Source organism: Ammospiza nelsoni, chromosome 7 (assembly GCF_027579445.1).
Source record: "Ammospiza nelsoni isolate bAmmNel1 chromosome 7, bAmmNel1.pri, whole genome shotgun sequence".
Lineage (NCBI taxonomy): Eukaryota > Metazoa > Chordata > Aves > Passeriformes > Passerellidae > Ammospiza > Ammospiza nelsoni.
The window spans coordinates 2808406-2829650 of NC_080639.1; the positions used below are offsets into that span (position 1 = coordinate 2808406).

General features: G+C 47.0%; 1 protein-coding gene across 1 annotated transcript in view; it reads right to left on the reverse strand.

The window, feature by feature from the left end:
- Nucleotides 1-491: 491 nt before the first annotated feature.
- Nucleotides 492-21245, reverse strand: part of HDAC4 (histone deacetylase 4) — a 178613-nt gene continuing 157859 nt past the window's right edge. The window contains exons 18-27 of the mRNA XM_059476527.1: nt 18161-18268; nt 17809-17864; nt 17240-17327; nt 16253-16372; nt 13981-14078; nt 8438-8556; nt 6732-6865; nt 3034-3118; nt 1822-1963; nt 492-1388 (exon numbers count right to left, since the gene is read on the reverse strand). Coding sequence (XP_059332510.1) covers nt 1349-1388; nt 1822-1963; nt 3034-3118; nt 6732-6865; nt 8438-8556; nt 13981-14078; nt 16253-16372; nt 17240-17327; nt 17809-17864; nt 18161-18268 — 990 coding nt within the window. The 3' untranslated portion in view covers nt 492-1348. The remainder of the gene's footprint in view (nt 1389-1821; nt 1964-3033; nt 3119-6731; nt 6866-8437; nt 8557-13980; nt 14079-16252; nt 16373-17239; nt 17328-17808; nt 17865-18160; nt 18269-21245) is intronic.

The following is a 21245-nucleotide window of genomic DNA, read 5'->3' on the forward strand; positions in this document are numbered from 1 at the left end:
CATAGGAATCCGGTTTCTAAGCTTGGAATACATTTGGAATATACATTATACACATATATATATTTATACCTAACAATTTAAGCAATATCTCATGCTAGCTGCTTTTAATAAAAAGCATTCCAGTCTTAAAACCTGCATTTGTGTCTAATACATGCTTCAACAACCAAATTGGTAAGTTCAATTACTAGATAATGTAGAAGAGAGAGAAAACATTTGAAAATTGGTTGTTAAAAATGGTTGAATTTCAAAGACCCAACAGTATTTGCCACTTTTCTGGCAACTACCTTATTTTTTTTTTCTTTTTTCCTTTTCTCTGAAACAGCAATGAAAGAAAACAAAACAAATCCAAACTTGTTGACAGTTTTTGGAGACGCTCTGTTCAGCTGATGCCTGCTTCCCACCATCATGCCAGCACAAGCCAAAAAGTCTTCCTTCCTGATGGCAGTCCTTGGCTTTCCCAACCAGAGGAAAAATATTCAGGAACTGCTGTGTTCTTTTTTTTTTTTTTCTTTTTTTTTTTTTTTGGTTTTTTGTTTTTTGTTTTTTGTTTTTTTTTTTTTTCCATGTGTGTTTTGTTTTTTTAATTAATTTTTACTTAAGGCATTGTTCCTCAAACTTCAGAAAATCCAGCTGCACCAAATCCATCAATTAAAAAAAAAGGCACAAACTCATCTTCAGATGGCTTTGGAGACAATAAAGCCGACTCCATCTGGGCTACCGTTCCCCCCCTTCTGCTTCCCTTTCCTTTAGGTGTCAGGTGAGTCCTCGTTCCCTGTCCCTCCCCGTTAAAAATCCACCATCATCTCCCAACGTTCCAGTTCCGACAAGAGCTGTCGTGACGCACAGGCAGGCAAGAGCCATTTCCAAATATCCAAGAAATGAAAGTACACGATGGGTTGAGTGGTTCAAGCGGAGATTGCTCAGTTGTGGGTAATCAACTTTGTAAGCACCAGTTTTACGTTAAGGTTTGTTTGATTTGTGTTGTTGAATCTTTGATTTCTTTATTATTCTCGCGTTTCATTTTCGTGGTTTTTTTTGTTTGGCAACTCTGCCAAAGACTTCCCGGGCATCGTTCCTCTTTCTGCTCGCGGTGAGGACCAGAGGAACGTGAGTGCCCAACGTGTCAGTCCTTTGCTGCTCTTCACCAGCGTGGTTTTTTCAGCAAAAAGAGACTCAAAGATGCGGAGAGATTTGTTTTTTTGTGTCGCTTGCTTTGCTTTACACCTGGCTGTCCTTCCGTGTTTGGGAAATAACCGTGACAGGACGCAGGAGTAACAAGAGAAAGCTTCTTGGCAGAGCTTCAAGACGAAGACGAACAGACAGGAGAACTCCAGCTCGAAGGTGGCTGCTACAGGGGAGGCTCCTCTTCCATGGGTTCGTCCTCAGGTCTGAGGGATTGCACAGCCAGCCAGGGTGGGACAGGGAGGGGAGAGAGAAAAGAGGGTTTGGCATGACATAGATGGACAATTCGTGGTGCCAAGTCTCACTCCTTATATTCCCATCACCCTCCCACCCAGCCAGCTGGGATCACCTGAATTAAACTTGCCACCAAGAAGGGTTTTTGGACAATCTCACTTGGGCAGCATTAAGATTTTCCCCAGCAAAATAAATTCCTTTGTGTGGTCCAAAGCTGTGCTCAGAGCAGAAGGCTCAAATGCAGGGTGCACGCACAGAGCTCATGGCTCTGCTGCTCTCCTGCAGCCTGGAAGGTTTTCTGGGAACCCACAGAGGACAGGGGATGTGGGGAACACATCAGCAGTGGCTGAAAGGAGAGGATTAACCTGCAAGGCTGCTCTGGAAATGTGATGGGAAACCACTGACCTCTTCTCCGCCGGCTTCACACCCACTGACAGCGATGCCATGGCCGTCACTGTCTCCGCCTCCTCGTTCTCACACTTCTGGGCCTCCACCAGGGAATATCCCACCGTGGAGGCAAAACGCTGCAGGGAATGCCAGTACTTGCCTGGGGGAGAGGTGACAACAGGGCCATCAGGGCACCATTCCAGCTCCTGCTTTCCCAAACCCGGCCGCTGGCTTGGAACTGCTCAGGAACGCTCATCCGATCCATACTCTCACTCATCTGATCCATACTCTCACTTTAAGGGCCTTAGGTGCTCAAAAATTAATTCCCTTTTCCACTTTAAACACCTCAGAAACTTCTAGACCTAAGGACAAATGTGCCTGGAGATGTCTCTCCACCAAAAAATCCAGGAGAGGGGAAGGATGCAGTCCAGGTCTAGATCCACCTGCTGACTGCCACGTACATTCAGTGGCCAAATCCCTGAAGACTAACAAAGTCCAAGATGTGTTTAGAACCATTAAAGTTGGAAAAGACCTCCAAGATCACCAAGTCCAAGCTTCAACCTCCAAAGTATTTTTAATGCCAGCAGTTTGACACCCTTCTGCATGGAGAAGAGCACTGGGAAGGCTCCAGAGGAAAGAACTGCCAAGAATTTCTCCAGGCAAGGTTCACTGCAATGATTTTAAACTGCTTAGCTAAATAAACCTAAAATATCAACAACTGCCAGCAAAATTCATAGAATATCCTTGGAAGGGATCATCCCTTGGGAGAGATAATTGAATCCAACTCCTGGCCCTGCACAGGACATCCCAAGAATCCCAGCCTGTGTCTGAGAGCCTGCTTCACTTCCATGCCTATCTACTCCTAAACAATGGGTGCCACAACACCCAACTTGTGTTATTCAGAGATACTAAATTGCTTTCCAAGAAGTAAGAGCACCCTCTAATGGCAGGACAGTCTGTCCTTTACAGAGATTTTAGAGCTTTTAGGTTTTGTTGGGTTAACAGCCAGACTGGATCCTCCTGAAGGTCTTCTCCTACCTAACCTGTGCTCTGATTCTGTAATTCCCCCCAAGGGCTAAAGCCCTGCTGGGCTTTGTCACTGCACAAGCCCAGCTCAGGGTGCAGTGACCACCAGAAAAGTGGGAAATGGGAGCATGGAGCTGGCAGGATGGTGGGGAAACCCAAGGGGTGTCCCCAGGGACCCGGCTGAGTCGGTGGGGCTGCACTCACTGTGGATCTCGATGACTTTCTCCATGGAATGCACGGCGTTAGCGTTTGCTCTCTGCTGGAAAACCTTCTCTGGAAGAGGGTCAAGCTGGAGAGAGAGAGAGAGGAACACCAGAGGAATGTTACCATTGAATCCCAGAATGGTTCTGGTGGGAAGGGACATTAAAGCCCATCCCACTCCATGCCTGCCATGGGCAGGGACACCTTCCACTAGTCATTCCGCAATGGGAGCATGCCTGTGCCAGCCCAGGGAAAGGCCTGACAAGCACTGCTGGAGGAAAGTTTTAGGATTTATTTGATTTCCTTTAGAAAATCTCAAGAAGAGGAGACACCTCTGCCCTTGCAGGTTCTCCTCTAATGAATGAATTCATGCCAAACCTCCAAGGTGGGCTGTCCAAAACAAGAGATGTCCACTGCTGTTAACTGTGCTGAAAGCAACCCAATCAGGGATGTTCCCCAGCAAAGAACAGCCAGAGTTCAACATTTAAAAATATCCATGGCAAAGTTTAACTTCCCTCAAAGCCAAGAGAAGCTGCAGCCAAGACTGCTCTTATGAGCACATGGTAGCCATTCCATAGGTACTTCACAGGATGCTGCATTCCAGATTCAGTAATTATGGATTGCACTTTTCATTAATTCCCCACTCTAAAAATAGTTCTGCTCCAAACTGGTTTCTGTATGACATTAAGTGAAGTCGAAAGCAACTCCTGGGTAAGTCTTTGAGCAAGAGCTTTCCAAGGCCTCTTGGTTGACACTGAGACAAAGCATGTTACAGATTCTAGAGCTCACTCCTCCTCCTGAAATAACACTCATAAACAGTCTCAGCCTGCAGAAAAGGGAGCAAAAAACCTCTGGGCATAAGGCACCTGGTTGTCATCACCTTCCTGTTTGAAGGGCAGAGGCTGGAGATGCCCACGATGGACTGAGCAGCTCTGCAGAGCAATGGGAGAGGAACGGTGGCTAACTGGTGTGGACTGCCATCAGCAGACGCCAAAATCATGGAATCATGGAATGCTGGGGAGTGAAGGGATCTTAAAATTCATCTCATCCCACCCCTGCCATGGGCAGGGACACCTTCCACTATCCCAGGCTGCTCCAAGTCCCATCCAGCCTGGCCTTGGGCACTGCCAGGGATCCAGGGGCAGCCACAGCTGCTCTGGGCACCCTGTGCCAGGCCTGCCCACCCTCACAGGGAACAATTCCTAATTCCCAATATCCCATCTAACCCTGCCCTCTGGGTTAAAATGGATTAAAACCATTCCCCCTTTTCCTGTCCCATCAGACCCTTGTCTAAAGCTCCTGTCCAGCTCTCTTGGAGCCACTTTAGGCACTGGAACACTTCTCCCAGGAGCCTTCTCCAGGCGGAACAACCCAAACCCTCTCAGCCTGTATCAAGTCTCTCTCTGATTTCCCAGCCCTGATTTCCCCTGAAGCCCTGTGAGCATTGCACAGCAGTGCAGGCCCATTCCCCAGCCCTGACCCCCTCCCCAGGGCAGCAATCAGCTCTGGGTTCACTTCCTGGCAGCTTGGGAAGGAGCTGCTTCCCCGACGCGGGAGTTTTGATCTCGGCCGGTGGACGCCGTGCTCGGGGGACTGGCATTGCTCCCCTCCTTTCCCAGCAGCCCCAGTGGAGCTCCAGCTTGGCTCCCGAGCCAGCCCAGCTCCCTGCAGCCCGGCCTGGCCACAGCTGCCTGTCCATGTGTGTGCAGCAGGCTGCTCTGACACGCTGTAGATCAAACCGCATCAAAGCACCGCGGCACAGAGCTCCCCCCGGCTGCCCTGCCTTCAAAAGGTTCCAGGAAAGACCTGGATAAAAGGAGTGTTTCCTGCTTTCTGATGTGTGCCTAAGCCAGGGAATATTTCCCTATCTGCACAGCCCACCTAGGACAAGTGAGAGCAGGTCTGTGTTTAAGTGTCCTTGTAGCCATGATTAAAACAATCAATGTTTTTTATCTTTAAGGATCAATATTTCCTCTGCTCAATGAAATCACTCAGGCAGCTCACAACATCCAAGGTATCCTGACTGCTGAGCTCTCCCCACAGCCTCACACTCCCAAACACACCCATGGCTTGGGTGAAGCACTTATTTACTGCTTGTGGTTGCAGTCAGCCTCCTGTGATCCTAGGAGCACACTGAGCAGGAGGAGTGACATCCTCCAGGTGTTATTCCCACTGCTTCCCTTTCCAAGTGCAGCCTGCACCCAAAGGTGGCTGGAGCCAGAGGAATTGTCTGTAGAGACCACTTAAAACATATGGGTGTGCAATAAACACCTCACAGAACCCCAGGAAGGTCTGGCTTACAAGGGACCTTAAAGCTCATCCCTGCCATGCGCAGGGACCACCTTTCACTATCCCAAGTTGCTCCAAACCTCATCCAACCTGGCCTTGGACACTTGCAGGGATCCAGGGGCAGCCACAGCTTCTCTATGAAACTTGTGCCAGTGCCCCATCAGTGGAAGTCCCCTGTTTCCATGCTGGTGTGGCAGCTGCCTCCTGAGTTTTCAGCTGTCCCCAGGGCTGAGTGCAGGCTGGAGCCATGCCCTGTGCCCAGAGCCCTCTCAGAGCTGCCTGGCCCAGCACAAGGAGCAGGATGCTCTCTGGACACTGGGATGCTGGATGATGGAAGCAGGTGCTTCTGATGAATCCCAGCTGGTTTATCTCCTCCTCCAGCCTCCCACCTAACGCTGAGTGTGGATTCTCCAAGACAGAACACTTCTCCAACAGGCTGGAGGTCAAACTGCTCCACACCTCAATGCAGATCCAAGCTCCCTCTCCATCTTTCCAGACACCTGATGGTCACTGAACTACAACCCTCCCCAGAAATCAACTCCCACTGGAGACAGACCCACTGGTCCTGCACCTCAGCCCAAAGTAACCACACTCAAAAGCCCTCAAACATGGTTTAAAGCTACTTTAGAGGAGGTTTAAGTTGGATATTGGGGAAAATTCCTTCACTGGAAGCGTGCTCAAGCATTCAGTCAGGCTGCCCAGGGCAGTGGTGGAGTCAACACCCCTGCAAGGATTTCAAAGGTGTGTAGATGTAGTGTTCCTTCCTTCATCCCACTGACACTAAAAGTGGGGGGGGGGGGGGAAGCAGAAAAAATGGAGTATCTAAAATTTTCTCTGTAGGAAAACACCCATAGCTCTTCATAATCCAACATCTCGCTGTATTGAAAAGATGGAGTATCTAAAATTTTCTCGGTAGGAAAATACCCACAGCTCTTCAGAATCCAACATCTTGCTGTATTTCTCTGTCTGGCTCTTATCTTGCAATCACCCCCCTAACCTTTCTGGCCAATTTTTCTGACACAGTCAAGACTTCTCCTACACAGCAACGTGCAGAAAATAGAAAATGTAACTCCTAGGAAAAAATCTTGTCAAGCAAGATGCCCCATGTAGCAGGCACAGTCTGTAGGACTAGAGAGGGGAGCAAAGAGAAGGGAAGACTTGCACACTGAATTCAGAAATTAATTAAAAGCGTTGTTTTTCAAAGAGCACAAAGCAAATTATTTGGAGAAAGAACAAACCCAAAAACCATTCCTAGCTGTTTCACTCATTGCACGACTACAAAGCACAGGTGGTTTTTAAGCACAAAACAAACACCGAGTGTCAGGAGGACACCAAACAACGACAGGAACTTGGCAGCCGGGAGGATGAGGCGCCCAAACCCGAGGGGAGAGTGTGTCTGGGGGTGCCTGTACCTCGTTTCCCAGCAGGGCAGACACGCAGGCCTCCGAGGCGTCGCAGATGGCCGTGAGGTCGTGGCCGCCCTCGAGGGCCAGCACCACGCGGCCCCCGGCCAGCCCCATCAGCTGCTTCGTCAGGTACCCGAAGCCTGCAAGGAGGGAAACAGAGGAAATGCAGCACAAGGGCAAAGGTGGCGGCTGGAATGGGGCTCCTGGCGGAGGATCAAAGAATTAGGGAGAGGAATTACATCATATTAAAAAGCCAGCAGGGATTTGCAAAGGCTCGGCGCGTAACGCGAGCCAGGTTGGGCTTCGGCGCGCGGTTCCAGCTGCGGCTTCCTGGGATGGATCCCTGTGTCCCCCAGCAGCACCAGCCCAGCTGGGAGCATCACCATCCTCCCCTTGCCACCCCTCAGCACCCCAAATTAAAGCCAGCAGCCAGCATTCTCTTTGGGAGCAGGGAAAGGGGCGGATTTCTGCTGGATGCTGCTTTGGGGGAGGGAGGAGGAAGGTGAACGGGCCCAGTTTGGGTCGGGATAGCAGCAGTGCAGTACAGCCCCAGAGAGATTTAGGTTTGACATCTCGTTCTCAGCAGACAGCTCTTCCCGTCCATAATATGCTATAAAAATTCCAGGGGCACCCGGCACTTTGATCAGATGACACACAATACATTTCTGCCCCCTTTAAACAAAACAGAACCAAGCGGCGAGGATTTAAAAAACGTGTCCTCAAAGCAACCTTCCCCCTCCAGGAGAAAAAAAAAAAAAAAATCAAAAAATCAAAAAGCCAAACAAAGGAGAAGCCAGGGAATTTCTACCCTCCATCCCCACTGCCTGCTTTCTGCTTTGGAGCGAACCCCTTTGCAAATTAACAAATTAACAGGCAGAGAAAAGCATCCACTGCTGAGCCCACAACTGGTTTTGTGAGAGGAGCAGAGCATGGCAAATTCAACCAGCACGTAAACAAGATCTTTCCTTTCCAAAGTGTTTCTGGATATCTCAAGGAACTTGCCTCTTGTAAACCTATTTCACTTTATTCTTATATAAAGTTTACAGGTTCAGCTCCCTTACGAGGTTTTAAAGTTCACTGTAGAGAACAATTTTCCTGGCTGGAACAAACTCTTAAAAATAATAGTAAAAGCCTTTTTGCAAGAAAAACTGTCCTCTGGATAAATGTGAAGGAAACAGTGCCAGGTAAACTCCACATAACCTGGAGGGGGGGAGTTATTTCCGTGCATCTCCCAAAAACATCCCAGACCCAAAGCAAAAAGGAGGGCTTGTGGGTGTCTGTAATTAATTCAAAGGTGGAGAGCAAAAACATTCAGCCCAAAGTTTTAATAAGGTGTCCTGGAGGAAGAAATGGATTTCTTGGTAGCAATGAGAGTGTTTACAGCTGGTATGGACTTTTTCTGCAATTTTATATTAATGCCAGCATAACTCTCTAATTCAGCAGAGATGTGACTACAAATAAATTACACAATATTACAAACTGAATATTTTAAAGTTGAAATATGCAATGTTTCAAAAAAACCCCAACAAAATTAAGGCTTCAGCCAGGCTAAAATATGCATTATAAAAAGATAAATGCCATGAAAATTCAAAGGAGAAGGATGGAAGTTTTGCCTTTGAAACGAAAGATCTGAAATAGACCCCACAAAGTAAAATCTGGGAATACTGTCCTTCAATCCACAGGACAGCAGCAGAAGCAAAGCCCCCACTTACATTTTGCTGACAGGTTATATCCTCCCAGGGGTGTGGGGTGCCCTTCCACAGCATCGAAACCAGATGACACCAGCACAACATCTGGGGCAAACTCGTTGGCAATGGGCATCACCACTGTCCTGCAACACAGAAAATCCACAGCACACACGTCAGGGGGGCTCCTCAGCAAGGCAGGGGCGCTTCAACCCTCTCATCAAACCCTGAGAGCCAGGCTGGAAGAACTCCTTGCACTCCCTGGGATTTCCTCCACCTCGTGTTTTGAGCAGGGAAACGAGCTGTCACCCCTTGTGGTTCCCATCCTTGGGATCACATCCTGATTTACATCCATGGCAATAAGGGTAAAATAAGAGGGCATCTGGCACAGGCTGCAAAACTACCTGGGAAACCTCACCCCAAGGCATTTTCTCCAAGTCCTCCCTCAAAACATTTCATCTAAGCTTTGCCAAGTGATTCCTTCCTCACTTGCTGCACTTCCCATTTCCCACAGCAAAAGGCTGGAGTGTCCCATGGGGCAGAACAGCTTTAGAATGCAAATATCCCACCCAAATCCACCTCTCCCACTGCCACTTCCCCGTCCTCTGATGTTTTGTTCACTAAAAAATGGATGGCATTGTTCAGCATCCCCATCCTGCTGATTGCTGAAGTTGTATTTAAATGAAACAAGGGGTCTGTTCCTGTGGTTTCTCACCGAAACACCTTTTCTCCCTCTGCTTTCTCTCTCTCCAAACTCCACAATTTCTCCTCAAAACCTACAGGAGGTTGCAAACATCCCATCCCCATATCAAGACACACTTCCCAAATGATGTTTTTTCCATTGTAACTGCACCTACTGAATTCTGGATGTGTCCCTAGGGCAACCTGACCTGTAATTTTCCCATTTTCCCATCCTAGGAACAGCCACCAGCCAGGATAACTTTCTGGAGCAGGAACTGAGGTTATTTTACCCACATCCCAAAGTGTGGACCTGTAAATCTTGGCACACACGAGAACCTCACACTTTATTGAGTCGAGTCTTTATGTGATGCTCTAAAAACAGAGCCCAGGGGGGCTGTTCCATGCTGAGATGGCTCAAGTGCTATCAGAACACTCATAAAAGCTCCCAGCTTTTTGCCACAAGGATATTAAACAGCCAGGAGACATCTGCCAGAGTCAGCAGCTCGTGACATCCAGCTGAGCTTGTGAATGATGTAGAATGGGGCATCAGCCTCTGCCAGGCACTGAGCAAACCCACCCCCAGCCTCCACTGCCACCAGGGAGCAGGAACAGGCACACAGACACCAAAAAAAAAACTCCCCACACACCTCCTAGCTTTATTCTTTCCCAGCTATTTGCCACAGCAACCCCAGAGGCTCCTGCAGCATTGCTGATCTCTGTGCACAGACACAGAGACCTCTGTGAGAACAAAGGGGTTTCATTTTCCCTTAAAACACACAGAATCCCAAAAAGGAATTTGAATTTTCTCCTCTGAGGATGTGATTGCCCCTCTCCATTTTGTCCTTCTGTGAGGAAGACAAGAGCACAGCTCTGGCTGGTGAGTTTACAGTTTGGTGGAACCCACAGAAATTTTCAGGAGAAACCACCACTCTGACCAAGACCTGAAGCAGCAATTCCAGAGCAAGTGCAGCAGCCAAGGGTTTATTTTCCATGAGCTTTTTCATTCCTAACCCAAGGAAAACTGCTCAAAGAATCAGATTTATTTCCCCTCTCCCCTAGTTATGATGCTGTGGGAGCTGCTGGGATCTCAGTGGAAGTGTGGGATCACCAGAGCCAGCCCAAAGCTGCACCCCAAAAGGCTGGGGATGCTCCATCCCCCTCCAGGGGAAACAAGGATTAAACTGGAAACAACCCCGTGGCTTTGCCCTGCTGATGAGACTCTAAAAAAGCCAGAAATTTGAATTATTACCTAGGAGATAAGCAGTTCTGCCTGGATTAGGGTCTTTTAAGGAATGGCTGAGGTGGCTGTAAAGTTATTCACTGAGGAATGAATATTCCTGACACTGAATATTCATTCAATCCATGTAGAATTTAAAAAAGAAAAAAGGAAACTGAAATTTCCCTAGTTTCAGAAGCTTGTTTTTGCTTGCTTAAAATAAATCAAATCTTTTTATTTGCCTGGTTACAGCTGAGCTGAACAGATCTACATGAGAGCAAACTCATGGCTGCAACCAGCAAAGCCTCCTCATTGTGTTCTGCAATTGCTTGGGAGAGAGGCAAAAAAATAAATGTAATTTTAGATCTATTTTCCAGAAGGCTGAATGAACAATTTTAGCCTGGCATTAGCCAATTCCCCAGTTAAATGCCTAATAAATGACAGGTAAATGAAACAATCCTACAGAGGATTATTTTGGGCTTTAAATGCTCAGTTGCAGTGAGTAAATTGGTGAAACTTAGAAAGCTGAACACTTTTTTAGAGACTTTTTCCCATTCTTGGCCACATCTATGTTTAATATACATTTTTATATGTGCTATGTATAAATTTATATCTGTTAAGTGTATATATTTATATTATGCATATATTTACCTATTGATATATTTTATATTTCATATATATCATGTGTAAATTTCTACATATGGTTTTATACATGTAATATATTTTATATATATAAACTAAAAATGTTATCCACTGCTCCTCAGGCTAACCAGCTTCCTGAAAATTCCAGTCTTTGCTTCTGCATGGTCATTTACTGTGTCCAAAGGGATTAGGAATTTGGGGATGAAATCAGCATGGGGAAAGCATGAAATTGAAAATACAGCAACCACCGTTCCAGGCAAAACAGCATCATCTCTTCCTCCTCATCCTCTTCCTCGCTCCTCAAATGGTTTATGGATCGAGGGAAAAACCCAAATGCCCCTAAAATTGGTTTCTGAACTTGTTTAATGCTTTTTGAAGGCAGCAGGAGGAGGGGGAAGCACAGCCCTGGCTTGTTCCTTCTGGCTGAGGTGTTTGAAATAAAGTCAAATGTGGAATCGAGCTGGACGTGGAATTATGGCTGGAATTATTATGGTGGAATTACTGGGACAGGGGAAGGAATTCTCAGACACAACACAACTGCTGGCATCACCAGGAAAACTTCCTTGCAGTAAATTCAGAGGGAAACTCCTGCAGATGAAACATTTTTAATTTCACTAATTGCTGTTGCCGTGTCACAAAGAACCAGCCGAAGCCTTCCCATTTTTCCTGCAGGTCTCTTAGCTGGGTTTGCACCTGGATCAGGAGGATTGAGAGAGGCAAACAGGATTTCAGCTGATGTAAAATGTAAGGGAACAACAAATCCTGGTCCAAAAAACCCCTCTGAATTTTACAACTTGTTTGTTTCTGTAACTACGGAACAGCAGCGGAGGCAGTGGGAACATTCTGGGAGTTCAGGATTTTGGGAAGGACGTGCCCTGCATTGTTCCTGCATTGTTCCCTGCATTAAAATGACCCCATTTCTGCCTGATCTGTGCAATCTGGGGCTGCCCACACGCTCAGGGGTGAGCTCAGACACGGGATGTGGAGCTGGCTCTGGCACAGCCGCAGCTAGCACAGGGTGCAGGAGCTCCAGGTTCCCAAAAATCTCCCCAGATCCCTTCTGAGCACCACTACCCTCCTAAAAACAGCACCCCAACCTGGAGCTGGGGCAGGCAGTGATTTCAGCCCCAGGTTAGAAGGCAACAAATGACAAAGTGCAGGGGAAAGCTGATTTTTAACTCTTTTTCTCACTTCTGATACGTCTCGATGGCATTAAGGACCATCCAGAGGTCACCCCAAAACTAATAATTTAATAATATTTGGAGAGAGGATGAAAATCACTGATGTGAGTTCCCATCTCTTTCTTGCATGGAGCAAACCCACTCTGAAACAGGTTTTCAGTTTGGGGATGAGTGGTTTCACTGGGATTTATTTATTCCCTCATTTCTCTCATTCAGAAAGACAATTATCTCAGTTATTTTCATTTCTCAAACTCACACACACTGGCTTTTCCTAAAACACAACAACAAAAAAAAATGAGGAGCATGTTGCTTATTTAAATCTGCTCCTTCTACACAGAAAAATTACTTTTTTTCCCTAGAAACAGACAGGCACGTGAAGAGTTAAGCCTTAAAAAAAAAAAGAAAAAAAAAGAAAAAGTCTATCAGTATCTTTGCCTAGCTCAAAGGATTTCCACTGATTCCTCTCCAGACTTCAAAGCCTCACAGTTTGGCATTTGGACTGGTTTGAATTAAAGCTCAGCTCTCCACTGTGAGTTTCCAAGTTCATGGTGAAAATGCCTCCTGCTTCTGGAGTTCATTATGGCCAATTTTCTTATCTTTTCTTCATCTTCGGTTTGATCCCCAGCAAATGCAACGTGGCATTCGACAGGGTGGAATAACAAGGTGCTGCCTTGAAGGCATGTATTGTCTCAAGGGGCTAAAGCAAGAAAAGAAGGGGGAAAAAATAGGATATATGACCCATTCCCTTCACTTTCCAACTCTCAGGGGACTATAAATTGCAAACTTCAAAGCGTTATTTTACATTAAAATCAATAGAAAGATTCAGGGGGTGGGTGGGGGGGGAAAAATGTTTTTCAAAGGAGCTGGTTAAGATTTAAAAAGGTCACTTGATAATGTACTATCATGGCCAAACTTGGCATAGGATGAAAAAAATGCTTCTTGTTTAACTTATGGTTAAACTGAAGGTGTGCAGGCTCTGGGAGGAGCATCCCCCAAAACTCCCCAAAATCAGGGCTGTGACCCACTCCAAAGGATGTTCCCTAAATAGCTGCAGTGTCCAGGCAAGCAGACCCCAGGAATGGCTGGCAAAGGCCTCACTGTGCAGCCCTGAGCCTTTTCCAGGAGCCTGGACACTCAATTAATATTTACTGTCCCCAGCTCCAGGTGCTCTGGCTAACCAAGAGATCCATCCTGGGATAGCCAGGCTTCCACTCTGGAGCAATGTGCTGCCTCTCTGAGCCAGGAGTGACACAAATGGCAGGGATTTGGTGTCATTTTAAATTGTGGGCGTTCTCTCAGGGCTTCATGATGGCAGAATGAAGAGGGGGAAAAGGCGCTTTTTGCTCAGCCTAAGGGGATATAACAGGGAAGAGCAGAAAATAATGTTCCTGGATTTAAAGCTGTTCCATAAAGGTGATATGCCACAAAATTCACACCCTGTCTTCTGGTAAGTGTGTGTCTGCATGAATTTAGGCATCAAAGGTGTGAGGACAGAAAAGTTTCAGGTTGTTAAAGGAGAGGGAAAGTGGACCCATGGCATAGGGGAGTGTCCAAGAAAAATCATGGAATGGTTTGGGTGGGAAGGAGACTTAAAGCCCATCCAGTGCCACTCCTGCCACGGGCAGGGACACCTTCCACTGTCCCAGGCTGCTCCAAGCCCCAATGTCCAACCTGGCCTGGGACACTTCCAGGGATCCAGCTTCTCTGGGCACCTGTGCCAGGGCCTCTCTGGGATGAATAATACCAAAATTTTAAACCTTATCAAAAATCAAAATCACAGAGGATGGCACAAGGAGAAACAAACCCAGCTGAGGTGAAAAACACATTTGTGAGTGGGAAAACAGTAGTACCTGAAGGCAGTTAAATATTCCGTGTCTCCCATGGGCGGATCCAGGCCACCAGTAAATGCCATGTTAACATTGAAACCAACTCCTGCTCCTGTGCCAACCTGCAAAAGGGAAAAGGGACTCTCAATTAGCAAATTCTGGCAACACTTCTTTGCTCTTTTGATGTTCTCCCAGTGGAATTTGGATCTGGATCCAGTAGTGAGGTCGATTAGTGCCTGCTCCCTGAAACAAGAAGGAAAATAAAGTTCCTCCATGCTCAGATATTAATGGGAGCTGAGGACTGGTGGCGCCTGACTGCTGCTCACCCAAAAAAACCACCCCAACATCAACTGCACCTTCTTGATTTTTCTGCAGCAGAGTGTGCTGCATGTATTCCCTTTCCATAATTCATTTTAAGCTTGATTCAGGAGCGTGTTTTGTATTTCACTACAGTTGCAACTGGGGAAATGTGTATTTTAATCAGAGTGAGCTCCCCCTCTGCTGGAGAAAAACAGGATTCACAGAGAAGGGATTTTGGCTGCTTGAGGGACACGTGGGTGGGAGATGTAAATACATCCCTCTCCTTGCTTGTACTGCAAATGTCCCCATCTGCCCTGCCTGCAACTACCTGAGAGAGAGAAAATCTGGAAAATAAACCAGGCTTTTCCAGCTTTTTTTTTTTTTTTTGGCAAGAAGGTCTTTGCATATGAAAAAAAAAAAGAATTAATAAGTGAAAATCAATGTGTTGCACAGCTGGATAAAACTGCATGGCTTTTATTGCACATTATTCCTCATAGTGGTGCAAATATTTTTGCTAGAAAAACACAGGGGTGGGTGTTCATCTACCCACAGTGGGTTATTTATCCGTCATTGGCTTAAATCAAACTTGCTTTGTATCCTTTATTTTATTTGGTCTAAAATGACACATCTGAAAATGACTCCTTTTGTAAAGCAGATTGCTAAAAAGCAGGAATTAAGCCCTGATACAAAGGGATGCTGTTGATTCACTACAACAGTCAGCAGCATCACGTCACATTGAAGTTTCTTTACAGGTTGAAATGGAAACACTGATGTTTTCTCAAGCAGAAAATGTAAAACTGACAGGGGAAGAAGTTTTCAGATGTCACCTGGAGCACTATAAGTATTCAAAAAAAATTTCCCTTTGCTAAATCCCTCTGAAGGACCATATTTCCTGCCAGCCCAGAGGGAAAGGAAGGATGGATCCATCCAGAGCTCAGCTCTCAGCTCCACTGGCCCAGCCCTCCTGCTGCAGGCTCTGAGGACACCACCAGGAAAGGGGGATTCGCTCCAGCAGCATCGAGGCTGGGCCTCAAACCCCACAAATCTGGGGTGCAGGTGCAGCCTTGGTGGTTGGTGGTGAGCAATGCCTGGGCAGGGCCAGGAGAAAGAAGGGGAGGTGGAAAAGGGGAGATGGAGAAGGGGAGATAGATGGAGAAGGGGAGAGGGAGAAGGAGAAGGAGAGGTGAAGAAGGGCAGGTGGAGAAGAAGAGGTGGAGAAGGGGAAATGGAGGAGGAGAGGTGCAGGGGAGGTGCAGAAGGAGAGGTGCAGAAGAAGAGGTGTAGAAGGGGAGAAGGAGAAGGAGAAGGAGAAGGAGAAGGGGAGAAGGAGAAGGGGAGAAGGAGAAGAGGAGGTGGAGAAGAGGAGGTGGAGAAGGGGAGGTGGAGAAGAGGAGATAGACGGAGAAGGGGAGATGATAGATAGAGAAGGGGAGATAGATGGAGAAGGGGAGATAGATGGAGAAGGGGAGATAGATGGAGAAGGGGAGATGATAGATAGAGAAGGGGAGATAGATGGAGAAGGGGAGATAGATGGAGAAGGGGAGATGATAGATAGAGAAGGGGAGATAGATGGAGAAGGGGAGATAGATGGAGAAGGGGAGATGATAGATAGAGAAGGGGAGATAGATGGAGAAGGGGAGATGGAGAGGTTCCACGGCTGCGCCAGGAAAACCGAGTGTGGGCGGTGCAGCCATGGACAATCTGTTTCTTCAGCATCTAAGAAACAACTTTGGCTGAGGAAGGAGAAATGCTGCACAGGACAGGGAGTGCTGGGACAGCTGGCAGAGGGCTCCTCTGGAGCAGGCTGTCCCCAAAGGGCTGGGGAGCTAAACTGCAGTGACTCCTTGGCTGCAGTCCCACCAGCTCCGGCCAGGACACCAGGCTGTTGGATCACAGGGACCTGGTGTGTCCTGGGATGGGAACACAAAACCCTGAGGAGCTCTGGAGGTGGCAGGAGCTCCTGTGAGTGCCAGGGCTCTGGGATCCATGTGCTCACCTCATCTGGAGCACCGCTGCCTGGGAAGAAGTTGCCGTCGTCGTAGCGATGGAGTGAGATATAGAGCACGTTGGGGTCGTTGTAGAAGGCCTGCTGGGTACCATTCCCGTGGTGGACATCCTGCAGGGACAGGGAGGTTAGTCCCTCACTAAAAACATGGATTAAAGGCATCAGTTTGGGATTTGGAGGGGTTTTCTTTGCTGTTGAGCTTTGTTTTCTCCAGCCTGGCTGAAGCAGTTTGTGGGGAATGGGAATAACCTGCTGGGCACACCTAGTTTGAGATTACTCTCCTTGTTTAATACATGGGATAAACACAACCCCAAATGTCTATCAAATTGATGGAAAGAACTGGATTAACACCAATTTTGGCAGATGGAGATACTGGGATATTTGTTGCCCTATATCTTTGGGGTGAGTACTGATACAAATAAATTTCTGTTTAATCCAAGTTAAACAACACAACCCATGAGAGCTCCCCTATTGAGCTGCTGTGGGGTGCACAAACACAGCCTGTGACAGGACAGCTATTTCAAATGCCCCTCTCTGACATGAAGAACAGGTGGGAAGTGAGGAAATAAACATCCATCCACTAAGTCCAAAAGATAAATAAATGCCTTTTAACTTGTGGGTTTAACCTGTGGCAACAGAACCAAAACTTTTGGCTGATCCCCAGTCACTCCAATACCTTCCCAGCCACATAAAATCTATAAAGAAATAAAAATCTATACATTGCCTAAGCAGAATTCCAAATCAGCCCTTTCTCTTTATTTGAAAATTCTGGTCCCTTGAAGAATTTTTTCTCTGATTAGAACAATTTTATTCAATTAAACCCCTGAATTTTGGCTTGCAAACAACAGGCAAGAAGTTTTTCACTGACAGAGCTTGCTCTTGCAAGAAGAAACCACCCAGAATAATTTCCACCTGTTAAAGCGAATTAATAATAGTAATTTCCACCCTCCTAAAGGGAAAGAAGGGGCAATTACTCACCCAGTCCACGATGAGGATTTTGCTCACGTTGAGCCTTTGCTGGAGCAGCTTGGCTGCGATTGCCACGGAGTTAAAATAGCAGAAACCCCTGGAGAGGGGAGACAAGAGGAAAAGAGAGGTGTTAATGACAGCTTCCCATGGTCCCACTGCACCCATCACCTAGACAGAACACAGGGGGCAGGAGTTCCTTCTGCTCTCACTCTCCTTTCCTCTCTGGAAACATGGAAAGGCTTGTGCTGGGAGGGACCTTGAAGGTCATCTCGTTCCATGGGCAGGGACACCTTCCACTAGATCTGTTTGCCATTGGAAGTGCTGGATTCCAGCAGCAGGCTCTAGGGAAACAGGGAATGTCCCACACTTGCCTGAACCCACTGCTGATCCTTGCTAGGAAACACTAATCAGGCTCTTACCCTGCTCCACAGAACGTGGGGAGCTCTGAACACCACACATCTCATCTAGCAACAAACAGAAATCCCACAGTGATAACCTGACAGAATTCCTCTGGAATTGCCAGCTGTGGATCCCCCACCAAAGGAGCCCTGGCTGCAGTCAGTGAAGCCCATACTCACATGGGTGTGCTCTCCTCCGCGTGGTGACCCGGGGGCCGGACAACAGCAAACCCATTCTGCACACAAAAACAGGGAAGGGAAAAGGTCAGAGGGACAAGGATGCACACAAGGGGTGCAGCCAGAGGCTTTAATCCTGCTTGGGAACTCTGGAGTTGCTCTTGATGGATTCCTCACAAGGTGATAGCAACGGACGATGCTTTCCCTCATTGAGGAGAGGGAAAAGGTCCTGTAGCTGCTGCTCAGAGCCCTGAGCAGAGCATGCCCAGAGCACGGCTGAGGGCTGTTCCCAAACCTTCAGGGCTATTCCCAAGCCTTCAGGGCTGTTCCCAAACCTTCAGGGCTGTTCCCTCACCTTCAGCTCTCCCGTGGCCACTTTGAACACCAGCTCAATGACACAGCCCACGGCCAGGCGAGCGGCGCCCGACGAGTGCACCTCGTTCCAAATGGTGTCACTGTCCACCTGAGGGGACACACAGGAGACAGGTTAGGAGCAAGGAGGGCAGCCAGGCAGCAGGAGACCCCTGTCTTATAAAGACATCACTCACATGGGGGGATAGGACAAGGGGAATGGATTTAACTGAAAGGGGTTTCTTTCAGATACTGGGAAGGAATTGTCCCCTGGGAGGGCATTGAGGTGCCCAGAGAAGCTGGAACTGCATCTGGATCCCTGGAATTGTCCAATGCCAGGCTGGAGCAACCTGGGCTAGTGGAAGGTGACCCTGCCTGTGGCAGGGGATGGACTGGAATGGTCTTTAAGGTCCTTTCCTACCCAAACCATTCCATGATTCTGTAACTCTGTGACCACGGAATCAGCATTTCTCTTTAACTGCTGCTCATCCAAGATGAAATAAAAAGGTCTATTAAATGATTCAATGATTCTTTAAAATAAATTAAAAATCCACAATAAAGAGGGATGTTCAGTGTTGGGCATTTAAAAGAAGAGTGCCCAGGAGTGACAGCACTTCCCTGAGGAGCTCACCTACCCTAACAGACCTTCAGCATCCTGTGCTGACCACACAGATTTCTTCAACCCTAAATATTCCACAGAATCACCCCCCTGAAAATGTGGGAACAGGCCACAGGCAAGGCAAGGCACCCTGCAGGCATGCTCATTGCTGTTATTCCAGACTGTGTCACCAGATGAAAGGGACATTCCTCACCAGGAAGGGAAGGACCCCCAGCCATTTTTCACATATTACTCTACCCTGAGTGTATCTATGGAAACAATGGCAAAAAGCAGAGATGGGAAGAAAGGGATCATTTGCCGTGCCTGGCTCACTGAGCAGTCAGGAGACACAAGTGGCCCCACAGAGGACTGATCCACCTCCTTCCCAGCCATGCTGAAGCTGCCATTGGAAGTGATTCCAGCTCTGTGATCATGGATGCTTTCTGGTAGCATCCACCCCAAGGATGCTCTGGAAGCCACAATATAAACTAGGAAAGCACTTGGAGAACACCAAAAAGCCTCTGGGGAATGCCGCTGCATTGTGGGAGAGACCTGCAGTGACTATTTGTGGCCTGCACCCCTGTAAATTTGCGCAGTAAGATGGGAACAGCAGCAGGATAAAGTCTGAATTACACAGGGCAGCTCCAGGAATCCTGGATCAGTACTGCACACATGCAGAAGAAACCTAACCCATTTTTCTTGGTCTTTGGAAGAAAACGCCTCAGGACACCAGCAGGAAAGAGCTTCCCTTCCTGCCTGGACACAGCAAGTTCAGGGCTCCTTCCATGGGCCCTCTTCATTCCCTGTGAGGCACCAGAGGAATGGAAATACAAAATACCCAAATTCACCTGTCCTAAGGGGCCCACAGACCCTCAGATGGCTGCTGGGGCCAGCTTTTCCCACAAAAAAGACAGGATACAGGATTCTTCAGTGCCAGAGCCAAGCATTGCCACAAACCAGGCTCCCGCCAGGAGCATTCCAGGAAGAATGTCCAAAGTGAAACCCAAAGAGTTTTTCCTTCCTCATAATAAAAATTACTATTTCCTTACAATTATTTCCTTCCTTTAAGGAAAACCCAAGGTCTTTTTATTAATATCCATGATGAGGCTCCCACTCACACTGTGAATTCCTCCTACTCACACTGTAAACTTTCCTATTCACTAATGTGCAGCTATCTCAGAATTAAATGAGCACCTCACAAAAGAGTTCATTATCCTACTGAATAAAAATGCACTGAAATTATTCTATTGAATAAAAATACAATAAAATTCTACTGAAAAAATCCACAGGTAAGAAATCAAGCACCAGGACAGGTTGACACAGGTGGTACCAGACCTCCAGACCCTGCAAAATGAAGGAACTCTGCTCTTCCCTCACAGAGGAAGACACCCCACTGTGTCTCCTCCTGCTCTCAATTAAATAATTCTCACATTCTCTTCCTCTGACTCCCTAATTAGTTCCTCCTCATTTCCATTCCACTGAAGTCCTTTCCCTGCTCTCTGCTCTGCAAGAACTTACTTTGCTTGCACAGTTCCAATTGTTGATATGCTCTAATCAAAGCCCTTGAAAAACCCAAAAATAGAATCAACTACTCTGGAGAAGATCAACAACACAAACACCTCTGGAGTTTTTAGAACACGTGCAGAGAAATGATGCAGGTCTTCAGATATTTTTAGAATGTGCGCAGCAAAACGCTACACAGGAAAGAAAACAAATTTATCAGCTCTCCTTAAATCAAGCCTTTGAGTGTTTTGAAGAATCTGGATGCAAGTGTGCTGGGATGATCTTGCAGATTTTCCAAGTTTAAACTCCTTTCTCCCAAAGTAAGAGCCTAAATGAGAGATGTGGGACTCCAGGCATCTCTCCAAAATGCAGTTTATTCCATCCACGATGTCACAGCAGCCCAGGGTTGTGGGTGACAGAGCTGTTCCTACAGCTGTCAGCTCCAGCTGCAGGCAGGCCTGGAGACCCTTTGGTTTTGGTTACAATGCATTATATACTTTTCTTTGCTGAGCATCTTCATACAGTAGAACCAATCCATACCTTAACTATTATCTATAGCCCATCATAACTACTGTAATTACCATATTCCTGTTACTGTTCTCCAATCACTAAAAGTCAGTGCGTTACAGTTTAAGCTAGAAGTTGTTTTTCAGTTTTCTTGCAGTGGAAAATTCTGAGACATTTTTCTATTTGCCACATTTGCTGACTTGTTTGCCTGTGCTATCTTTCTGCTTGGTAAAAACATCTTCTTGTTTGGGGTGGGTTTATCCTTTGCTCTAAGCCATAAAAACCCCTTCTAACTAACACACCCTTTGCCTCCTTGGTTACTCAGTGAGACTGGCTCAGCAATTCTTTTATATCAAAACTTGCTTCTATCTTATTCTTTCTTCAGATTTTACATTCAAAAATCTATCTGCTAAGCATACATATCTGTGAGACTTCCTTGTCAAACTTTCATCTTTCCCAACATCCCAAAAGCTTCCTCTAA